This window comes from Monodon monoceros, unplaced genomic scaffold (genome assembly GCF_005190385.1).
Source record: "Monodon monoceros isolate NGI ecotype Baffin Bay Population unplaced genomic scaffold, NGI_Narwhal_1 Super_Scaffold_20, whole genome shotgun sequence".
Classification (NCBI taxonomy): Eukaryota; Metazoa; Chordata; class Mammalia; order Artiodactyla; family Monodontidae; genus Monodon; species Monodon monoceros.
Genome location: NW_021703777.1, coordinates 110,273,538 through 110,290,040, shown reverse-complemented (window position 1 = coordinate 110,290,040; position 16,503 = coordinate 110,273,538). Strand labels below are relative to the sequence as shown.

The 16,503-nt window shown below is 35.4% G+C and overlaps 1 protein-coding gene across 11 annotated transcripts in view; it reads right to left on the bottom strand.

Annotated features, from left to right (window-relative positions):
* The window catches only part of ANK2 (ankyrin 2), a 272,366-nt gene that overhangs the window by 132,123 nt on the left and 123,740 nt on the right, over positions 1-16,503 (bottom strand). For all 11 annotated transcript variants that reach the window (XM_029235234.1, XM_029235242.1, XM_029235243.1 and 8 more), the window contains exons 6-10: positions 15,840-16,025; positions 12,263-12,361; positions 10,487-10,585; positions 3,602-3,700; positions 901-1,098 (exon numbers count right to left, since the gene is read on the bottom strand). In XM_029235234.1, coding sequence (XP_029091067.1) covers positions 901-1,098; positions 3,602-3,700; positions 10,487-10,585; positions 12,263-12,361; positions 15,840-16,025 — 681 coding nt within the window. The remainder of the gene's footprint in view (positions 1-900; positions 1,099-3,601; positions 3,701-10,486; positions 10,586-12,262; positions 12,362-15,839; positions 16,026-16,503) is intronic.

Sequence of the window (16,503 nt, the reverse complement as noted above, 5' to 3'; positions counted from 1 at the left end):
ACTTTCTTTAACCTAATGACATTATTGTTCACAATATTTGTTAAGTGATTTCCCATTTATGAGCTGTGTAATAAGCCAGATATAAATAGCTACATGTATGTGCAGCACTTAAAAGATCTGCAGACTAATTTAACTTACATAAACCATTTAACAAACAGAAAAAAGGGTTTGCTTTTAGTTGGAGAATTAAGAAACAAGAGGCATAAATTAGTACATGTCTAATACTTCCAATGATTATGGTTAAAATATAAGTGAAGCAAGAAGATTTATTCAATATTAGAACTTGGGAGAAACAGAAGCTGCTCTAGGGACAGCCTCTTGCAGATTTCTCCTGAGCAATTCCTGAAATAGTTTATATAAAATGCTTCCTGAAGCAAGAAGACCCTAAGCATTACTTTTCCATTAGCCTGTGGCTGAGTAATCAGGTCAATAAGGAATATCTCCAAGTGAATTCTTCACAGGCTTACATTTTACATTATCTTACGTAGTAAAATCTATTCGCCACTTTAAAACTTTCTTTGTCAAAAAGAAATTAATAAAGTTCAACTTTTTTACAATTTTATTCTGACTCTATATAGAGGTGTCTAGAACTTACTTGATAATTGCCTATTTTTCAACTTCTATTTTCCGTTTAAAAATGCTATCACTCCAGAGGTTTCATACCTATGAGTTGCTAATTATGGAAATGTTACCCTGGTGTTCTCTTAAATCTATCCTTGCTATCATTTAATAGCAAACTGTGAAGGCATGAAGTAGGCAGGCAGCTTGTGGGAGGTGACAAACTTAGAATTAACTACACATCTATAACCATGCACTGCTGTGCCTACAACCATTGGTCAATCAATGCGGGTTTGCTTATGTCGATCTGTATTCAGTTAATGTGGACTGGGCTAGGTTTACCAGGGCTCTGGCGTTTGGATTGGCTCTCTTGTCCAGAAGGAGTTTGGTTACACGGTAGTGACCACAGTGTGCGGCAACGTGGAGGGCCGTCAGGTAGTCCAGGGTGACGTCATCAACAGGCGCCTTGTGCTGGAGCAGGTGCTTCACACATTCCACGTGGTCTCCTTGGGCAGCCATGTGAAGCGGAGACAGCCCATTCTGCGCATCAAAACCAAACCAAACCAAGACCACATTTTAGTCATTACTTTCAGATTCTGAAACACGACAAACAATTCTTGATCACTGGAACCACTGGTAGCAGAGAAAAATAATTTCCACTTGACACCTAAACATACAGCAGATTATGTTTGGCAGAGAGGAAAGATAAGAGAATGTTTAATTTCATAACTGTGATATTCTTAGGCAAAAATTAACAGGTCTTTCATGAATGAATATATAGTACATGTAGCAATTCAGTTGGCCCACAATTATCAGGGCAATATTAGATGTACAAAAACAAGTAATAGCTGATGCTCAAATTATCTGTATCCAGTTCCATACATAGAAATCTACATTCAGTTCATCTCTCTGCATGAATTTCTTTACTTCTCAATGGAGGGGAAAGTGGATGCAGGAGGAGCAAGTGGGTGGATCAGGGAGAGAAGGAGACTTTGATCATCTCTTAGATCCACACTGCTCGGAAATTCTGCAACTTCTTTTTTCTGTCATGAGGCGTAAATTGGATTTGGAGAAAGCAGTCAGATAAGAGCTAGAAAAGTATAAGGCAAGTATGGACCATGTGTCAATGACCTCCCAACTTTAAAATTTTGAGGATAATCTAAATTTATCATCATTGATACTGCCAAAAACAGCTTTAGACTTAATCCTCAGAGAAGGTCAACAGCAGGGATACAAGACAGCCAAGTAGTTCACTGATAATTATTAGTCTAGGTGAGACTCTCATTTTTAAAAATTTAATAAACAAGCTTATAGGAAAAAGCGAAATTAGAAAACATTTGCCCATTAAAAGAAGGGGACTATTGTCCTTTCTTACTAATCAATGCAAATACAGTCACTAGAAAATAACTGTTGACCAAGGATTTAGTTTGGCAGTCATTATATTCAAAGAAGCAGAAACTGTCCGGATAAAGAAGCCAGAATAGGCCAAAGGCCCAACATTCTCAACCAGGAAGGTGATTTCAACAGTGTAGGACAGTCGCAGATTATGCAGCCACAGATGCTTTATGCTGTATGCTTACCTATTAATGCTTTATGCTGTAACCTTATATATGAATGATATTTGATTTTACAAGAAGGCCATTAAAAATGTTCCATCTAGGTAACCCATGGTCTTCATTAGTGATATGACAATTACTGGCAGATTCTGTAGATGAGATTATTTTATGGTTTGTGCAACAGTATATCTACCTACCCTCAATTTGAGATAGGCCTTTTACTGGTTATAACATGACTAGTCTGAAATGTTGCTATTTCCACTTAAATTTCAATCCGTTTCCTCAAGAAAACTTTCCATAATTATCTTTGCATGACCCAGCCCAAAATGTTACATTTTAAAGACAGATCTCTACAACATTCTCAGTATAGGCATGAGAATAAAAATGACACAGATGATTTATTTCTCATCTTCATATATTTCTGGTTTGAAGCCACCCTTTCATGATCTGCGTGGCACATCTCTAAAGACTGAGTTCGTTCTATACAAATTTTGAATGTGTGGGCCAGTTTTGCTCCAAATGATATCAACTAAATATTCAATTAAGATATAACATAAATTTAAAAATATTTGCTGCCTTATTTTTCTCACCTTACCCTAGTAACAGCATCAGTTAATATGAATCATGTTCAGGGGATGGGGGAGATGAAATAGGGGGAAAATATTAAGACATGTCCCTTGTCTAAATTTTTGTTGTATTTAAGGATCCAAGGGTTGTTACATGTCCCATTAAATAACTCTGTGTGATTATCTTCAAATTTCGTCTCATGATATTTTCTGGTAACCCAAAGAAAACCTCCAACAAATCAGCTCATCACTTGGTTTCTATCTATATGGATAAGAGTTTTCCCCATGGTTGGGCATGTTGATGAAATGAGACAAAAAATACTAGATGTACTGTGCCATAGAGAACAGTATGCTTGTTTATTGGTTCTTTGTAGCTGGTCTATCCTAACTCATGCTTTCCACATCACCTATTAATCCCAATTATAATCAACCAACACCACCGGTGAGTAATTCTTTCTACTAGTATTGTCTGAGAGATAAAGATTGGAGAGCCAAAAGACTTATCTTGTATTGCTACTTGTGCTTCTTTAAAAGACAGTTTTATAAAAGACAGTTTTTATATATATTTTATAGTCATCTCAGAGAATCATAAAAATGTAGACTAATAAAATGTAAGAAATTTCTCACTTATATATAATATTCTCATTCACGTATAATAGAGTAATATTTACATTTCCATCTGCAGAGAGAATAGCAGGTAAAAATATAGAAAGAACTTGAAGTTATACATTTAATACATCTTAATGCATTTTTTTATTTTAAATAATTTAAAAAGTTTGATATCTTTTACTCATTCCTTGAACACAAATATTGAGCAACTAGAATATGCTTGGCTGATGCTTTGATTTCAAGAAGAACAGAGATTATCAAAAAAATGTCTTTAAGAGTTTGTTGGATCCCATCTTCCTCATAATGACTCACCTTCGTCCTTGCCAGCAAGGGAGCCCCCCGCTCCAGCAGAAGCTCCACCACTTGGTCATGTCCACTTCTTGCAGCGCAATGAAGGGGCGTCAAGCCATCCTGCCAAAAGAATGAAAGATAGGCCTGAGTTCACTTTTTTTAAAAAAAACAAGATTGTATCTATTGCCACCTTGAAGACAGGGTTTCTGAAACTCAGCCCTAGTGACTCAGTAGATCAGTAATAGAATTGCTATCAGTTAAATAATTAAGAACAGTAAGAGAGAAAACAAGACAGAGATCTTGGCAGAGAGAAAGAGAATGAGAAAGACAGAGACAAAACAGAAAGAGGGAGAGAGCAAGAGAAATCCCATGTGTGGAAGTTTAATGTAAAAAACACCGTGGCTGGTCATGTGTTTGCAAATTTAGGAAGATGGAAAAGCAGAGGGTGTTGCATTTGTTGAACTTGAAAGCCCTACCTGCCTGGAGCCACACCCAGAGATTATATTGTTATACTATTTTCCTTCTGGTTGTCCTAACACAACTCCTAAAAATTCTTCTTAATCTAATTTGTCTATCTTCTCTCTTGAATTGCTATTATTTCCATAAATTCTCTTGAGCTCCCTGAGGCTCGTAAAAGGGAAGGGTTATTTTTTCACATTCTTCTAAAGGTTTCCACTCATATTTTTCATCATTTTACAAAATACATAATTATTTTTCAAAAATTAAATTTAGGGCTTCCCTGGTGGCGCAGTGGTTGAGAGTCCGCCTGCCGATGCAGGGGACACGGGTTCGTGCCCCGGTCCGGGAAGATCCCACATGCCTCGGAGTGGCTGGGCCCGTGAGCCATGGCCGCTGGGCCTGCGCGTCCGGAGCCTGTGCTCTGCAATGGGAGGCCCAACTGTATGTTATGCTATTTATAAAACTTTCTGACCCTGATAACCTCACAGGTAGTTTCTGATTCTACAGCAATCTCCAAATACCCTCTGTCTTTTAGGTTTTATCTCTCTTTAGAGCAATCTCCAAATACCCTGTCTTTTAGGTTTTCTCTCTCTTTAGAGCAATCTCCAAATACCCTCTGTCTTTTAGGTTTTCTCTCTCTTTAGAGCAATCTCCAAATACCCTCTGTCTTTTGGGTTTTATCTCTCTTTAGAGCAATCTCCAAATACCCTCTGTCTTTTGGGTTTTATTTCTGTTATTCATGGCCAAAAAGCAGAATAGCTGTAAAATATGAGGCAAAATATAAGAACAATGGGCAAGAAGTGAAACAGAAAATAAAATCATGACTACATAAATTAACTGGTGATTTCAGACTTAAAGGACTGTCTCAGGGAAAATGGTTGAGAGGGTAGGTAGCGGTCTAGAAAATGAGGGATGACAAGCAGCTAAGAGGACTTTAGAAGCTTCTGATTTACCCAGAGCTCTAATGGACCATATCTCTGGGTTATGCTTTCCTCCTAATAAATATAATTCACCTGGATTACAACACTCCTCCCGATCCAACATTCTGGGATTTCTAAGCTAGCTATCTTCCATTTGCCCTTCCAGATCCATCCTCTTCCCTTCTCCACTGTTTCTCTTCAGCTGGTCTGATCTCTCTCGATTGTATCAGTGGGCTACCCTGCCCTCTGGCTTCTGGTTGGGGCTGGCCAATGGGATCTGCAGCAAGACAAGGAAGCAACTCCCTGAAGGATCTACTAGATCTGGCTGTGACTCTTTGCCCAAGGTTACGCTCCTGCCAAAGCAGCCTTCTCCATACAGTTTTCTCCTTTGAAAGGATGGTAACCTCTTCTACTTCTCACCTTTCAGGTCTAGGGTTGATAATGAGCCCTGCTGTTAACTAGCCCCAAGGATACCCCACTATCCCTTGTGCCTCCCCTTCAGTCCAGCCACAATGGTATAAATAAGCCCTTTAATAATCTCTATTCAAATTATCAAATTTGAGTGTGTCATCTGTTTTTGTCTAGGACCTTGATGATAATTATTCCTTGCTTTGTTAAACCTATTTAGCCAGTATTGAGATACTAAATAACCAAAACAGACCTTGCAGTTTTGGTTACCTGGGAATTAGCATGAAAAGACTGTCTTTTGAGAAAAAAGTATGTAACTACTGTAGTTGGGATGCCAAGTTATTTTAAAGTTTGCCAAAAGGAGCTTAAAAGACAAACTGTGCGGGCAAAGTGATTAAAATGATGATGCTTTTGTATCTTGTCCTCAGTGCCCTATGGTGGAAACACAGAGCATTGGTTGCTATATAAGTGAAATAGCAGTTAGATACAGCTTGATTTCTCAAACATATTCTTGGTGGGAGCTTCACTGAGATCTAGAGTTTGAGAAATCCAACACAGCGAATGAAGGCATGATGTGCACAATCCAGCGGGTAGGCCCTGGAATCACAGAGCTCTGGGTGTGAGTCTCAGATCAGCCCATCATGGGTGAAGCTCTCTGAGGCTCAGCTTCACGATATTTCAAATGAGGATGCTTTTTCTTACCCTGTTTAATTTATAGCCTTGTTTGAAAAATGAGGGGATGCTGCCTTACATCATTTTTAAAAAGGTAGAGTATTGTTTTCTATGGATTACATGAAATATTCATTGGGTAATCACGTTGAAACCTCTAAAATGCTCTCAGAACAACAATAGGAAAATATGGAGAACACTTAATAAACCTGCAAGAACATCAAGTAACAATAAGGATTAAGTAATTGGGTCTAAATCTTACAGTTCAGCGATGCAGTTTATCTGCTCTTAAAAAGGATATGTGAGTTATATCAAATTCAAGTTGCCCAACATGCTCAATCTGGGTAGATTTTGGATATTTTCTACAAAGTGCAGTGTCTCATTATTGTCCCCCATAAAATCTTTATCAAAAGGTTTTGTATTCAAGAACTTTTTAACTTACTCTTTTAATTTAGTTTTTACTCTTAGAGACTATGATCTGTTCATTATCTTTTTTTTTTTTCTTTTTTTAAATTCTTAAGACTGCGTTTGAAGTTTACATTTTCCTCCCCTCCAGAGTCCCCTTCCCTGTGTTCTCTCTTTTTCTTCGCTGGAATCAGTTCAAATCACATGGTGATGTCAGTAATTCTTAAAGGGACACCATTCATCTAGCTGGTAACCCACAGCATTAGCTTCTTATGACCATTTCTTTCCTTATCTTTTCCTCTCTCCCCTCTCAGCTTAGATTATTCTTCCAGCAATGTACCCTGAATTCTGTGTACTAATATAGGCTCTGCTAATTACTAAGCTGTGTGTCCTAGGTTAAGTTATATAACTCCTCTGGAACTCATTTTTCGCCTTGGTAGTCTCATTTCTCAAATGGAGACCTCTATATTTTCTCAACAAGAAAATAATAATACTTTGTAAGTTGTTAGGAAGATGAATTAAGATGATATTTGTATAGTACTTAGCAGGGTGCCCAGAACATAGTGGGCATATGACAACTGGTAGCCACTATTGTTATTATTTTAATTATTACTCCTAATAACAAATAGCAAGGGTGATCCCTTTTTCTGATGTATTGTTTTTCATTCATCATCCTTTAATGTTTTTTGTATACTTTTATTGTTTTCATTGAAATATGTATTTCAATATTTTAGCCATAATCCTTATAGGAAGTATTTCCACATTTAAATAAAAAATAAGTTTAAAAATAAAAAATGAATAATGCCTTTAATAAAACTTGAATTAATAATATCATTTTAGCTATAATGTTTCTGTTTTAACATTAAAATGAGGTTTTCCAGATACCAGAAAACCAGGGCTCTGGTGAAAATGTCTCAGAGTTTCACACTAGATTCTAGTCAATGATGAGAATGCCAATGAGATGCAAAATGTCTCAGTGATTGACATAGTGCTGGTGAAAGTGGTGCAGAAACTACGGGTATGATTTTTTTTTTAATTACCCCAAAGCCTTTATATATCTTGCTCTTCTCCTAATAATGAAAACATTACAAGTGAGAAAATAATAAGACCAAGGGAAAATTTTTGATGGAACATACTAAATTTAGAATGTTTATGACTAATTTGACTGCTAGGGGAAATTGAGACCTCTGTGAAAAAAATGAAACAATAATATTATTTGAAATTCCATATAAAGACACACTATCGTGTTACCTAAAAAGATAGTCAAAAACAAGTATAACATTTTTTAATTTAAAAATATACTTTTAAAGGACAAAAGAAAAAGCAAACCATATTCCCTTAGTAATCAAATATTATAGTTCCAAAAATATATATATATTATAGTTCCAGAATTGGCCTCCTGATTCCAGACCACAGTACTGCATTTCAGTATTTACCTCCTACTTGATTTTACTTTTGGTAAGAAGGATACAGGTCTGATAGTTATAGCCAAAACTGAAAGAACCTAACTGTTTTTAAAATCCTCCTCCTTAGAGATGAGGAAGTATTTTCACTTACAGGGAAAGGCTCAGCACCACCTTCATTATTGTGACTGATCCTTAGGGTGCACTGGAACCAGTTTGCACACACTAGTGAGAGTCAATTTTTTGCACATCTTTTCCCAATTCTGCATTCAGTGATACCATATTGGTAGCTCCAATTAGCCATGGTGAAAGTATGTAAGTATTTACACCATGGAAATCATCAAAGGCAAAGGTTACAAATCAGAGCTTTTTATTTTATTTTTTTGAAGAGCTGATTATTAAATTTTTACCAGTACACTGCTAACCTAATCCCTTGGGTACTGTTGATTTGCATCTCTGAGTAAAGGGATATAGTCTGTCTTGTTAACTACTGTTATCTCTAGGGCTCACAACACCAAGTAGGAAATCAATAATTATTTGTTTAAGGAAGAAATGAACAGAATGTCTGTACAATGTATAATTAGAAAATCCATTTTCACTTTATAAATTCTTGAATGAAATTCCATTTATTTGCTATATCTAAAGGCTACACCTGATGAAATACAGTCCAAATATTCCCTTCAAGAATAATTAACCAAGGCTTACATTTCATTGTTAACTTGCTCAAGAACAATTAGTTAATGGCAGAACTAGCATAAGAATCCATTTCTCTCCATTTCTTACTACTCTTTCATGAAAAAACAATGTCTATTTGGAGTTAGACTTTTAAATTGTATATGCAAATGTATGCAGGGAATGCAAATTAGAGCATCTTGTAAAGAATAAAGAAAATATTGTGACGATCAATAAAAACAAAATCAATTGCCTCAATAATGAATGAATACTCCAGAAAAGCATTAATAAGAGCAATGTGCATCCTTAAGACTTTGACCAAGATAAAAGTTTTTTGCATTTACAAAGTGCTGTCTTTCCATTGGTACTCTCAATTATTAGGGAGTCTCAAGAGAAACAGAAAGGTGAGTGTAAAGGGACTCATTATGTTAGAAATGTACTTAAAGGAGGAGGTACACAAACTGTTTCCTTTAAATATAGAGAACAAGTAAGCAAAGCATGCAGCATTATATATAATTGTTCCAAATTCTGCACATCTACAGCATAGCAAGGGAAAAGGCATGCCATCAAATCAAAGGGTAGAAACCATATAAAACTCTGATGCAAAGACAATGGACACCACAACAAAGATATTGATAGACAAAGCAAACCACTCCAGAACTCCCACATGATAATATGACACAAGTGCTCTGGACCAAATGTCTTAGAGAAATGAGATTAAGAAAGCAACATTTCCTGAGGTCATTAAAACCCAAAATGTATAGTCTGCGACTGGTGTAGTTTCTAGAAGCTCAAAGATGATAAGGTTTATTAAACAAAATATTTGTTAGCCTCAAGATTTGCAAGGTAATTAAATTAGATCCTTATTCCTTGGACTATGAGAATGCAAAGTCCCAGAATTAAACAAAGTGAAGATAAGATATCACAAGGGACATACTCTATCTACTAACTTCCACAGACTTCTTCCACCATATATTTCAAAATTTTATATAATAGGAATGTTTAAAGTTTTACTTAAGTCTATGATTAATCAAGTCTACTCCAGAGGATTAATATTAAAGTACAATACTAGTTTAGTTTAAGCAAGTAATTGTGCATAATTTCCATTACATAATAAAAAATTATGAGTAGCTAAGTAATTTACTTAACGCCACTTAAAAAATACCTAAGAGTTGATTCTCAAACGACCCGATGAAGTAGGTAGTATTATAGCCTAAGCTCAGAGAAGGCAAGTAAATTGCCAATGTCATTCAGCTTGTAAGCAGTAGAAGCAGGCTTTGAAATTAGGTAATCTGCATTCAAAGTCTGCACTTTCAACAGGTGTACTGTCCTGCCTATCTTATTATTTATTTGTTGGGAGTACGTAAAGACTCAGAATTATATTTAACTCAACAAGTTTGAAATGAATGAAGGGCACTGCCTCTTAGCCAGCTGACATGAGTAAAAGTGCAACATAATAACTGTATGCCTTTTTTTCCGTAAGCATAATAGGAGATCTCCTGCTCAGATCCCTATAGCATAGCCACTTAAGAAAAATGATTTAGGAGCTGAAAAGTTTGAAGCAAAAGATTTTCAACATGTATTAAAATATTTTACATAAACACCACACTCTCATAGCTTAATGTATGCAAATGAGTTTGGGTTCTTGATACTTACAGCTAGCCAAATCAGAGATGAGTAAGTTCAATCTTTGATCTTTGTTCCATGAAAATCAATAAGCAAGGACTTGAAAAACTGTCTCATTGAGAGAGGCTAGCATTCTGTTTCTCCAGGCACTTATGAGCAAATATTAATTCCACTTTACATATGATGTGCAACCTTTAAATGCTGTATGAGGTTTAAATCGAATCCAAGAAAGCAATTTCCTTGAAAACACATTGCCTGTGTTTAGGGACTGGTATTTTAAAGTGTCTGCTAAAAGAATACAAAAAATAATACTGGTAGGAAGTTGAAAGAACAGAGACACTCACCCTGGTTTTGGCATCGATCTGACCACCACGATCCAGTAAGAGCTTCACCATGTTTGTGTTTCCCCTTTTGGAAGCCACATGCAGAGGAGTGATTCCATTCTACACCGTGGAAAGACCAAACAAGAGCATGTTGGGTATGACAGGGCATGATGGTGATGGCTTCATATCAGCACAAAGGAGATTGTGACCTATTTTGTAATTTTATCTGAGGTTTCTATGGTTTCAATGCTTTTGATTTTTAAGGAACAAAAAAAGCACACAAACCACAAAGCACTGTAGAGAATGATAAATGGAATGAAACTGCATAATTAAGTTAGTCAATAACTACAACATATGTACCGAATGTACACATCACAGTCAAGAGACAAAGGGAGCACTTTGGCATAATACTCAATGGAAACAAAATTTCAGATCCTACCTAGATAGAGCCCTAGGCTAAAGTCTATCTTTCTTATTATAACACTTATGCACTTAAAGATTCTGGGATCCTAAAGTTTACTATGCTTAAAAATAGAGTACACATATACATATCAATACCCAATGGAAAAATGATTCTTAAAAACACCTTCAGAATAATTCAGTATGAAAAACTTGAAAATAACTCAATGTAGTTTCAGAGAAGAAGACTTCTAAGGACAAAAATACTGTATACATGAATTATATGTATTTCTTTCCTTGGCTATCATATACCATCATTAGGTCAAGGATGTATACCTGATTTTTTGGTGTGTTATGATTTTGCAAATATTCAAGTCCCGCATTTACTGATTCATATTAAGTACACTGAGTTTTATAACAGTCATGTAAGTGAATTCTTTCCAGTGAAAGCATACCATTAAAACTATAACACAACATAATGTTTTTACTATTTCAGTAAGACTCCTCATATGAGCAAATTCTCAATTTATTAAAAAAAAAAATCCTGGGACTTCCCTGGGTGGCGCAGTGGTTAAGAATCTGCCTGCCAATGCAGGGGACACGGGTTCAATCCCTGGTCCGGGAAAATCCCACATGCTGTGGAGCAGCTAAACCCGTGCGCTGCAACTACTGAGCCTGTGCTCTGGAGCCCGCGAGCCACAATTACTGAGCCCGTGTGCCACAACTACTGAAGCCCGCGCGCCTAGAGCCCGTGCTCGGCAACAAGAGAAGCCGCGGCGATGAGCAGCCCGCGCACCGCAATGAAGAGGAGGCCCCGCTCGCTGCAACTAAAGAAATCCCGCATGCAGCAGCGAAGACCCAACATAGCCAAAAAAAAAAAAAAAAATCCCTGTCAAATTGTATGCCCTATAGTCACTCTTAGGACATACTATAAATGTAGTTATACATTTTATACCTAATGTTTTAACAGTTTAATTTTTTATCGACTTGAAGCTGCTTGTTCATGGTGTGACCTTTAAATGTAACTGCTCATACTGATGTCAGAATCAACATCTTCCCTATTGCAAATGATTTGCATGCATGTGAACTGACACACTATTTTTCACGTGTTGTGTTGTGACGACTTCCTGTGATTTGAAGGGAAAAAAATGGAAAATCTAATATCTCCAGCACAGATAAATCCAGGCAAGGAAAAGGAAATAAAATCTTTATCATTGTTAACTTTTACTTTAGTAAAATGCCAAATTCTCTGGTGGTTCAGTGATTAGGACTCCACGCTTTCACTGCCAAGGGCCCGGGTTCAATCCTTGGTCAGGGAACTAAGATACCGCAAGCTGGGCCACATGGCCAAATAAAATAAAATAAAATAAAATAAAAAGAAACTATTTTAATCCATACCCTGGCTGTGAAGTCCACAGCAGCTCCCCGGTTTAGAAGAAGAGTTGCCACATTGACGTTTCCATAGTGGGCAGCGATGTGCAAAGGGGTGAAACCACTCTGTGGAAAGCAAAGAAAATGACAGTCAGTAAAGCACTTCACCTCTGTATGTTGCAGTCACTGGATTAGAGAAGAAAATCACATCTACCTAATACGTGAACAATGCAATTCAGATCATAAATGCTTTATAAGACTTTTTAAGTTTCAGTGCTATTATTTAAATTTAGTGGTAAATAAGTCAACATATAAACAGGTAAATAAATATCCTACATTTCTTGGCAACATTATTTCCAATTACATTAACAATTTATCTATTTATGAGATTTGTTATCTGTATGAAACCATGTTTCTTGAGTTGATTTAGCTTTAGGACAAAATGATATGATTAAACAGCATGTTTTTTCAGCCATAGTATGAATAAAAAATGTTTTCTCCAGAGAAAATCTCAAAACTTCTATTTTTTTCATTTGTTTGTGTTTTGGTTTGGGTTGTTTTTTAAAATGAAAAACAGCATTGGTTGATGTTGTATCTTTGGAACTATGAAAATATTGTGAGAAATTCTTACAGAACATATACAATTCATCTTACATCATTTACACTGTCCTGACATTTCTATCCTCTTTAACAACTATGTTTAGTCAGACTATATTGTTATAATAAAAAAAAGTTAAAAAAAATTAAACAATATACTTGGAATTAATATGAATATAAAATAAAGAAAAAAATTAAGTGGAACCCAATTTTGAATGTTAATTAAACCAAACTTTATCAATAAAATAAGATTGATGTAGAATAAAATAAGCAAGTTGAATCAATTACATGAGCATTAGAGAACAGCTTACTATCAGAATGTTTTAAAAATGAGTCTGAAAATCTTAAATGGAAGAAAAGCATATTTCCTTTCTTTGTTTTTCTAATGAAAATTTAGTTAGAAATCTGCCATTTTCACAGTAGAAGCATATTAATTCTTTTCTTATTAAAGTATGAAGAGAGGCATTATTCTTGCTCTCCATAATATTCATTGCTTAATAAAAGGTTATAGGAAAAATAAACACTGTTCCTATAAAACTGGATATCAAATCCTGCAGTTTTGAGGACATTTTGCATTGTTTTCTTTTATTTGAAATGAACTTTGATGTGTATAATACTGTTTCTAAGAAACATTATCTAAATCACAACCATTATTTTTCTATTCACTTGATATATAGATTTTGGTGGCTTTATTTTTAAAATGGCCTAAAGAAGCATCCAGATACCTTAGGTAACAGAAATTCCTCTGTGCTATCAGCCAAATTAGCTGCAAATAATTTCTGACTGTAGCAAATCAAGACACAAAATAAGAATAGTAACTATCAATCCAAATCCTACTCTTGTGGTCATGATATTTTTATTTTGTGTCTACATGATGGCAAATACTAATGTCAATATAGAAGAAAAAAATCAGTCTACAACTTGGCTGTTATTTTATAAAATGTCAAGCTTTAGTATTTTAGGAAATAATTCACTAGATGTTTTTCATTTTTATATTGATATTTCCTGTCACCCAGTTATATCATGAATATGCATCTTTTATTCAAGTTACAATTTAATTTCAGAAAAACATAGTGACTGCTGATGAATCATTTTCAAACTATTCAAGTATAATAATATTATTTTTCCTATTTGCAGAAATAAACTAATTTATCTTCTGACACAGCCTCATTGAAAATCCATGATGATGCCTCAGGCTGTGACTCTTGGAGCAACAAGACGCTGGTATAAGCCCCTCAGAGGAACTTTTTCCTGAATAACGTGGAGGTGGAAGGCTCAGGTCATCCTCCTACAGGACTATTGATGGAGGGGTTTTCCCTCTTTGTTATTCTATTGTCCCCGAAGAAATATTTCTAACTCAGTCTGTATCTACTCAAATAGCTGCTTTCAGCATAATGATTAGAGCCAATACTGCTTTAAAAAATGTCAACGATTACCAAAAATCACCTACAAAAGAAAGGTATTAAAATCAGTAATTAAGATATATCAATTTGTATGATTCCAGTCTTGAGCAATTTCACCAAGCAGTTGGGCTTTTAAAAAACAATCTGTGATCTAAGTTCCACACACAGATATGGAACAGAAGAAATGATATGAATAATTCAAGTATATTCACATCTCAATGGGTAAATTTGTCAATAAACAAGATATTAGGTTTAGAAATACACTACTCTCGGTAAATACTAAGTGTGAATGCTCAAAACCCCCATAGGCCCACAACCCAGTGATCATATGAGATGTTAGTCTAAAGAATTCCCTCAGCAAAGTGAAAATCAACCTACATAAGCAGTCGCTTGCCTTTGAAAGTTAATTTTTATAATACAGGTTAATGTTTATAATATACTTTCAACGTTTGTGTTAGTGCCTCTTATACCACACACACACACACACACACACACTCTCTCTCTCTCTCTCTCTCTCTCTCTCTCAGAGGCTTCTGAACCAAATACTCCTGTTGATTTTGTTAACTGATGGGACTTATTTAGGTATGTGGAAAATAGATGATTTCATGACAACTATTGTAAGAGCAAGATAAAAGTAAATGCTTTGCTCATGATAGGCTCAATATCATTACTGATTATATACAGCGTGGTAAAAATAAAGACAGAATAGAAGGGCAACTGCAATTAGGTAAGAGGATGAAACAGTGGCAGAGAAACCTCCTTAAATTACACTTCACTAAATTCTAAATGGAGAGTTCTCATTAAGAAAGGAGGTCACATCTCTTATTGGCCAAAAGTTAATAATAAAGTTCACTTAGTAAAATACATATTATGGAAGAGTCTTGTTTCATGCTCTACTCTAATAAGCTACTTAACGTTTCACTGATTAAATAATGCTTCAAATACATGCTATATTAAAATTTTTGAATTATCTATCCACTTGCCTTAATTATGGGCAAAGTTTCCAAATTAATTAATTTCCTAATAATGAAAATTCCAATCATTAGTATCAATTAGTGAGCATTTATTCTAATTGGAGAAAAAATAAAATAAAAACAAGGTATATTTTGATATAACCGCAATACTGTACCTCGGTTGTCCTATTCACCATCATCTGAAGCGGTGTTGTGTGGGAAAAAGAGGGAAGATATTACACAGTGCAAAATTAAGGAAACAATCAATCTGTTCTCTGCAGTTGAATATACCGTTCCAGCATGCCAAAACGCATTCTACTGAAAAAAGACAACTATAACATTATACAATTATATCTTTCTAATTCTGCTTCTATTATTTTTTTTTACCACAAATAGAAATAGAATGAATAAGCAGATTTCTAAAAAACTGAACCTCACCTTTTATAGAAAATTATCTTGAGGTTTTTTTCTGTTTTCTTACTGTACTCAACAGACAGTCCCCCTTTTTGCTGAAATACCTCTGAAAGTAAATTATCTCTTTTGATGACCAGAAATAATTTTGCCTTATCACCATGGCCTACTTCTTTATCATCTCCCAGGAGGAATCTGGTGGCCGAAGAGTGCCTTTCCACAAATGTATGAAGCTTTTACCTTGGATTGTACGTCAGCGTTGTGATCGTTCTGAAGCAGGAGTGCAGCAGATTTGGTGTCATCTTTCCTAGCTGCAATATGCAGAGCTGGCAGCCTTACTTTCCCTTTGGTGTCATTCTCCAAGAGGATGGCCACTGCCTGGTTGTGTCCTTGCTGGAGTGCCACTGCTAGGGGCGTAAAGCCATCCTGGTAAAACAGAAGAAAAAATCTTCCATCAACTTTTGGAAGGCTGGGATTCAAGAAATAGTGCATCTAATTTTCACATTAATGATTAAGACTGACAAGAAAAATGAAAAGATTAATTATTACTGTGAAGATTAAAGCAAATTATCATCACTTGTTGTACTATGCACTGACTTCATCAGATTTTTTTTAAATACCCATTCTATTTATTTTTAAAACATCTGCATTTCCTAACAAAGCATAATGCACACAGGATGTATTCAAATGTGTTTTGAATATGAAAATAAAAATTAGAACCAACCCTAAGTAATGCCTGCTTATGGAAAGGAAAATGTGGGAAGGGTAGAAATAATGGAGAACAAGTCTGACTGAGAATCAAAGATATGGTAGCCAAGACAGGGAAATAAATTACATGATTAACTATGCAAGGTGCTAAATATCTCACAACAACTGTTAATGGAATGGTCTGTTACCAATTAAT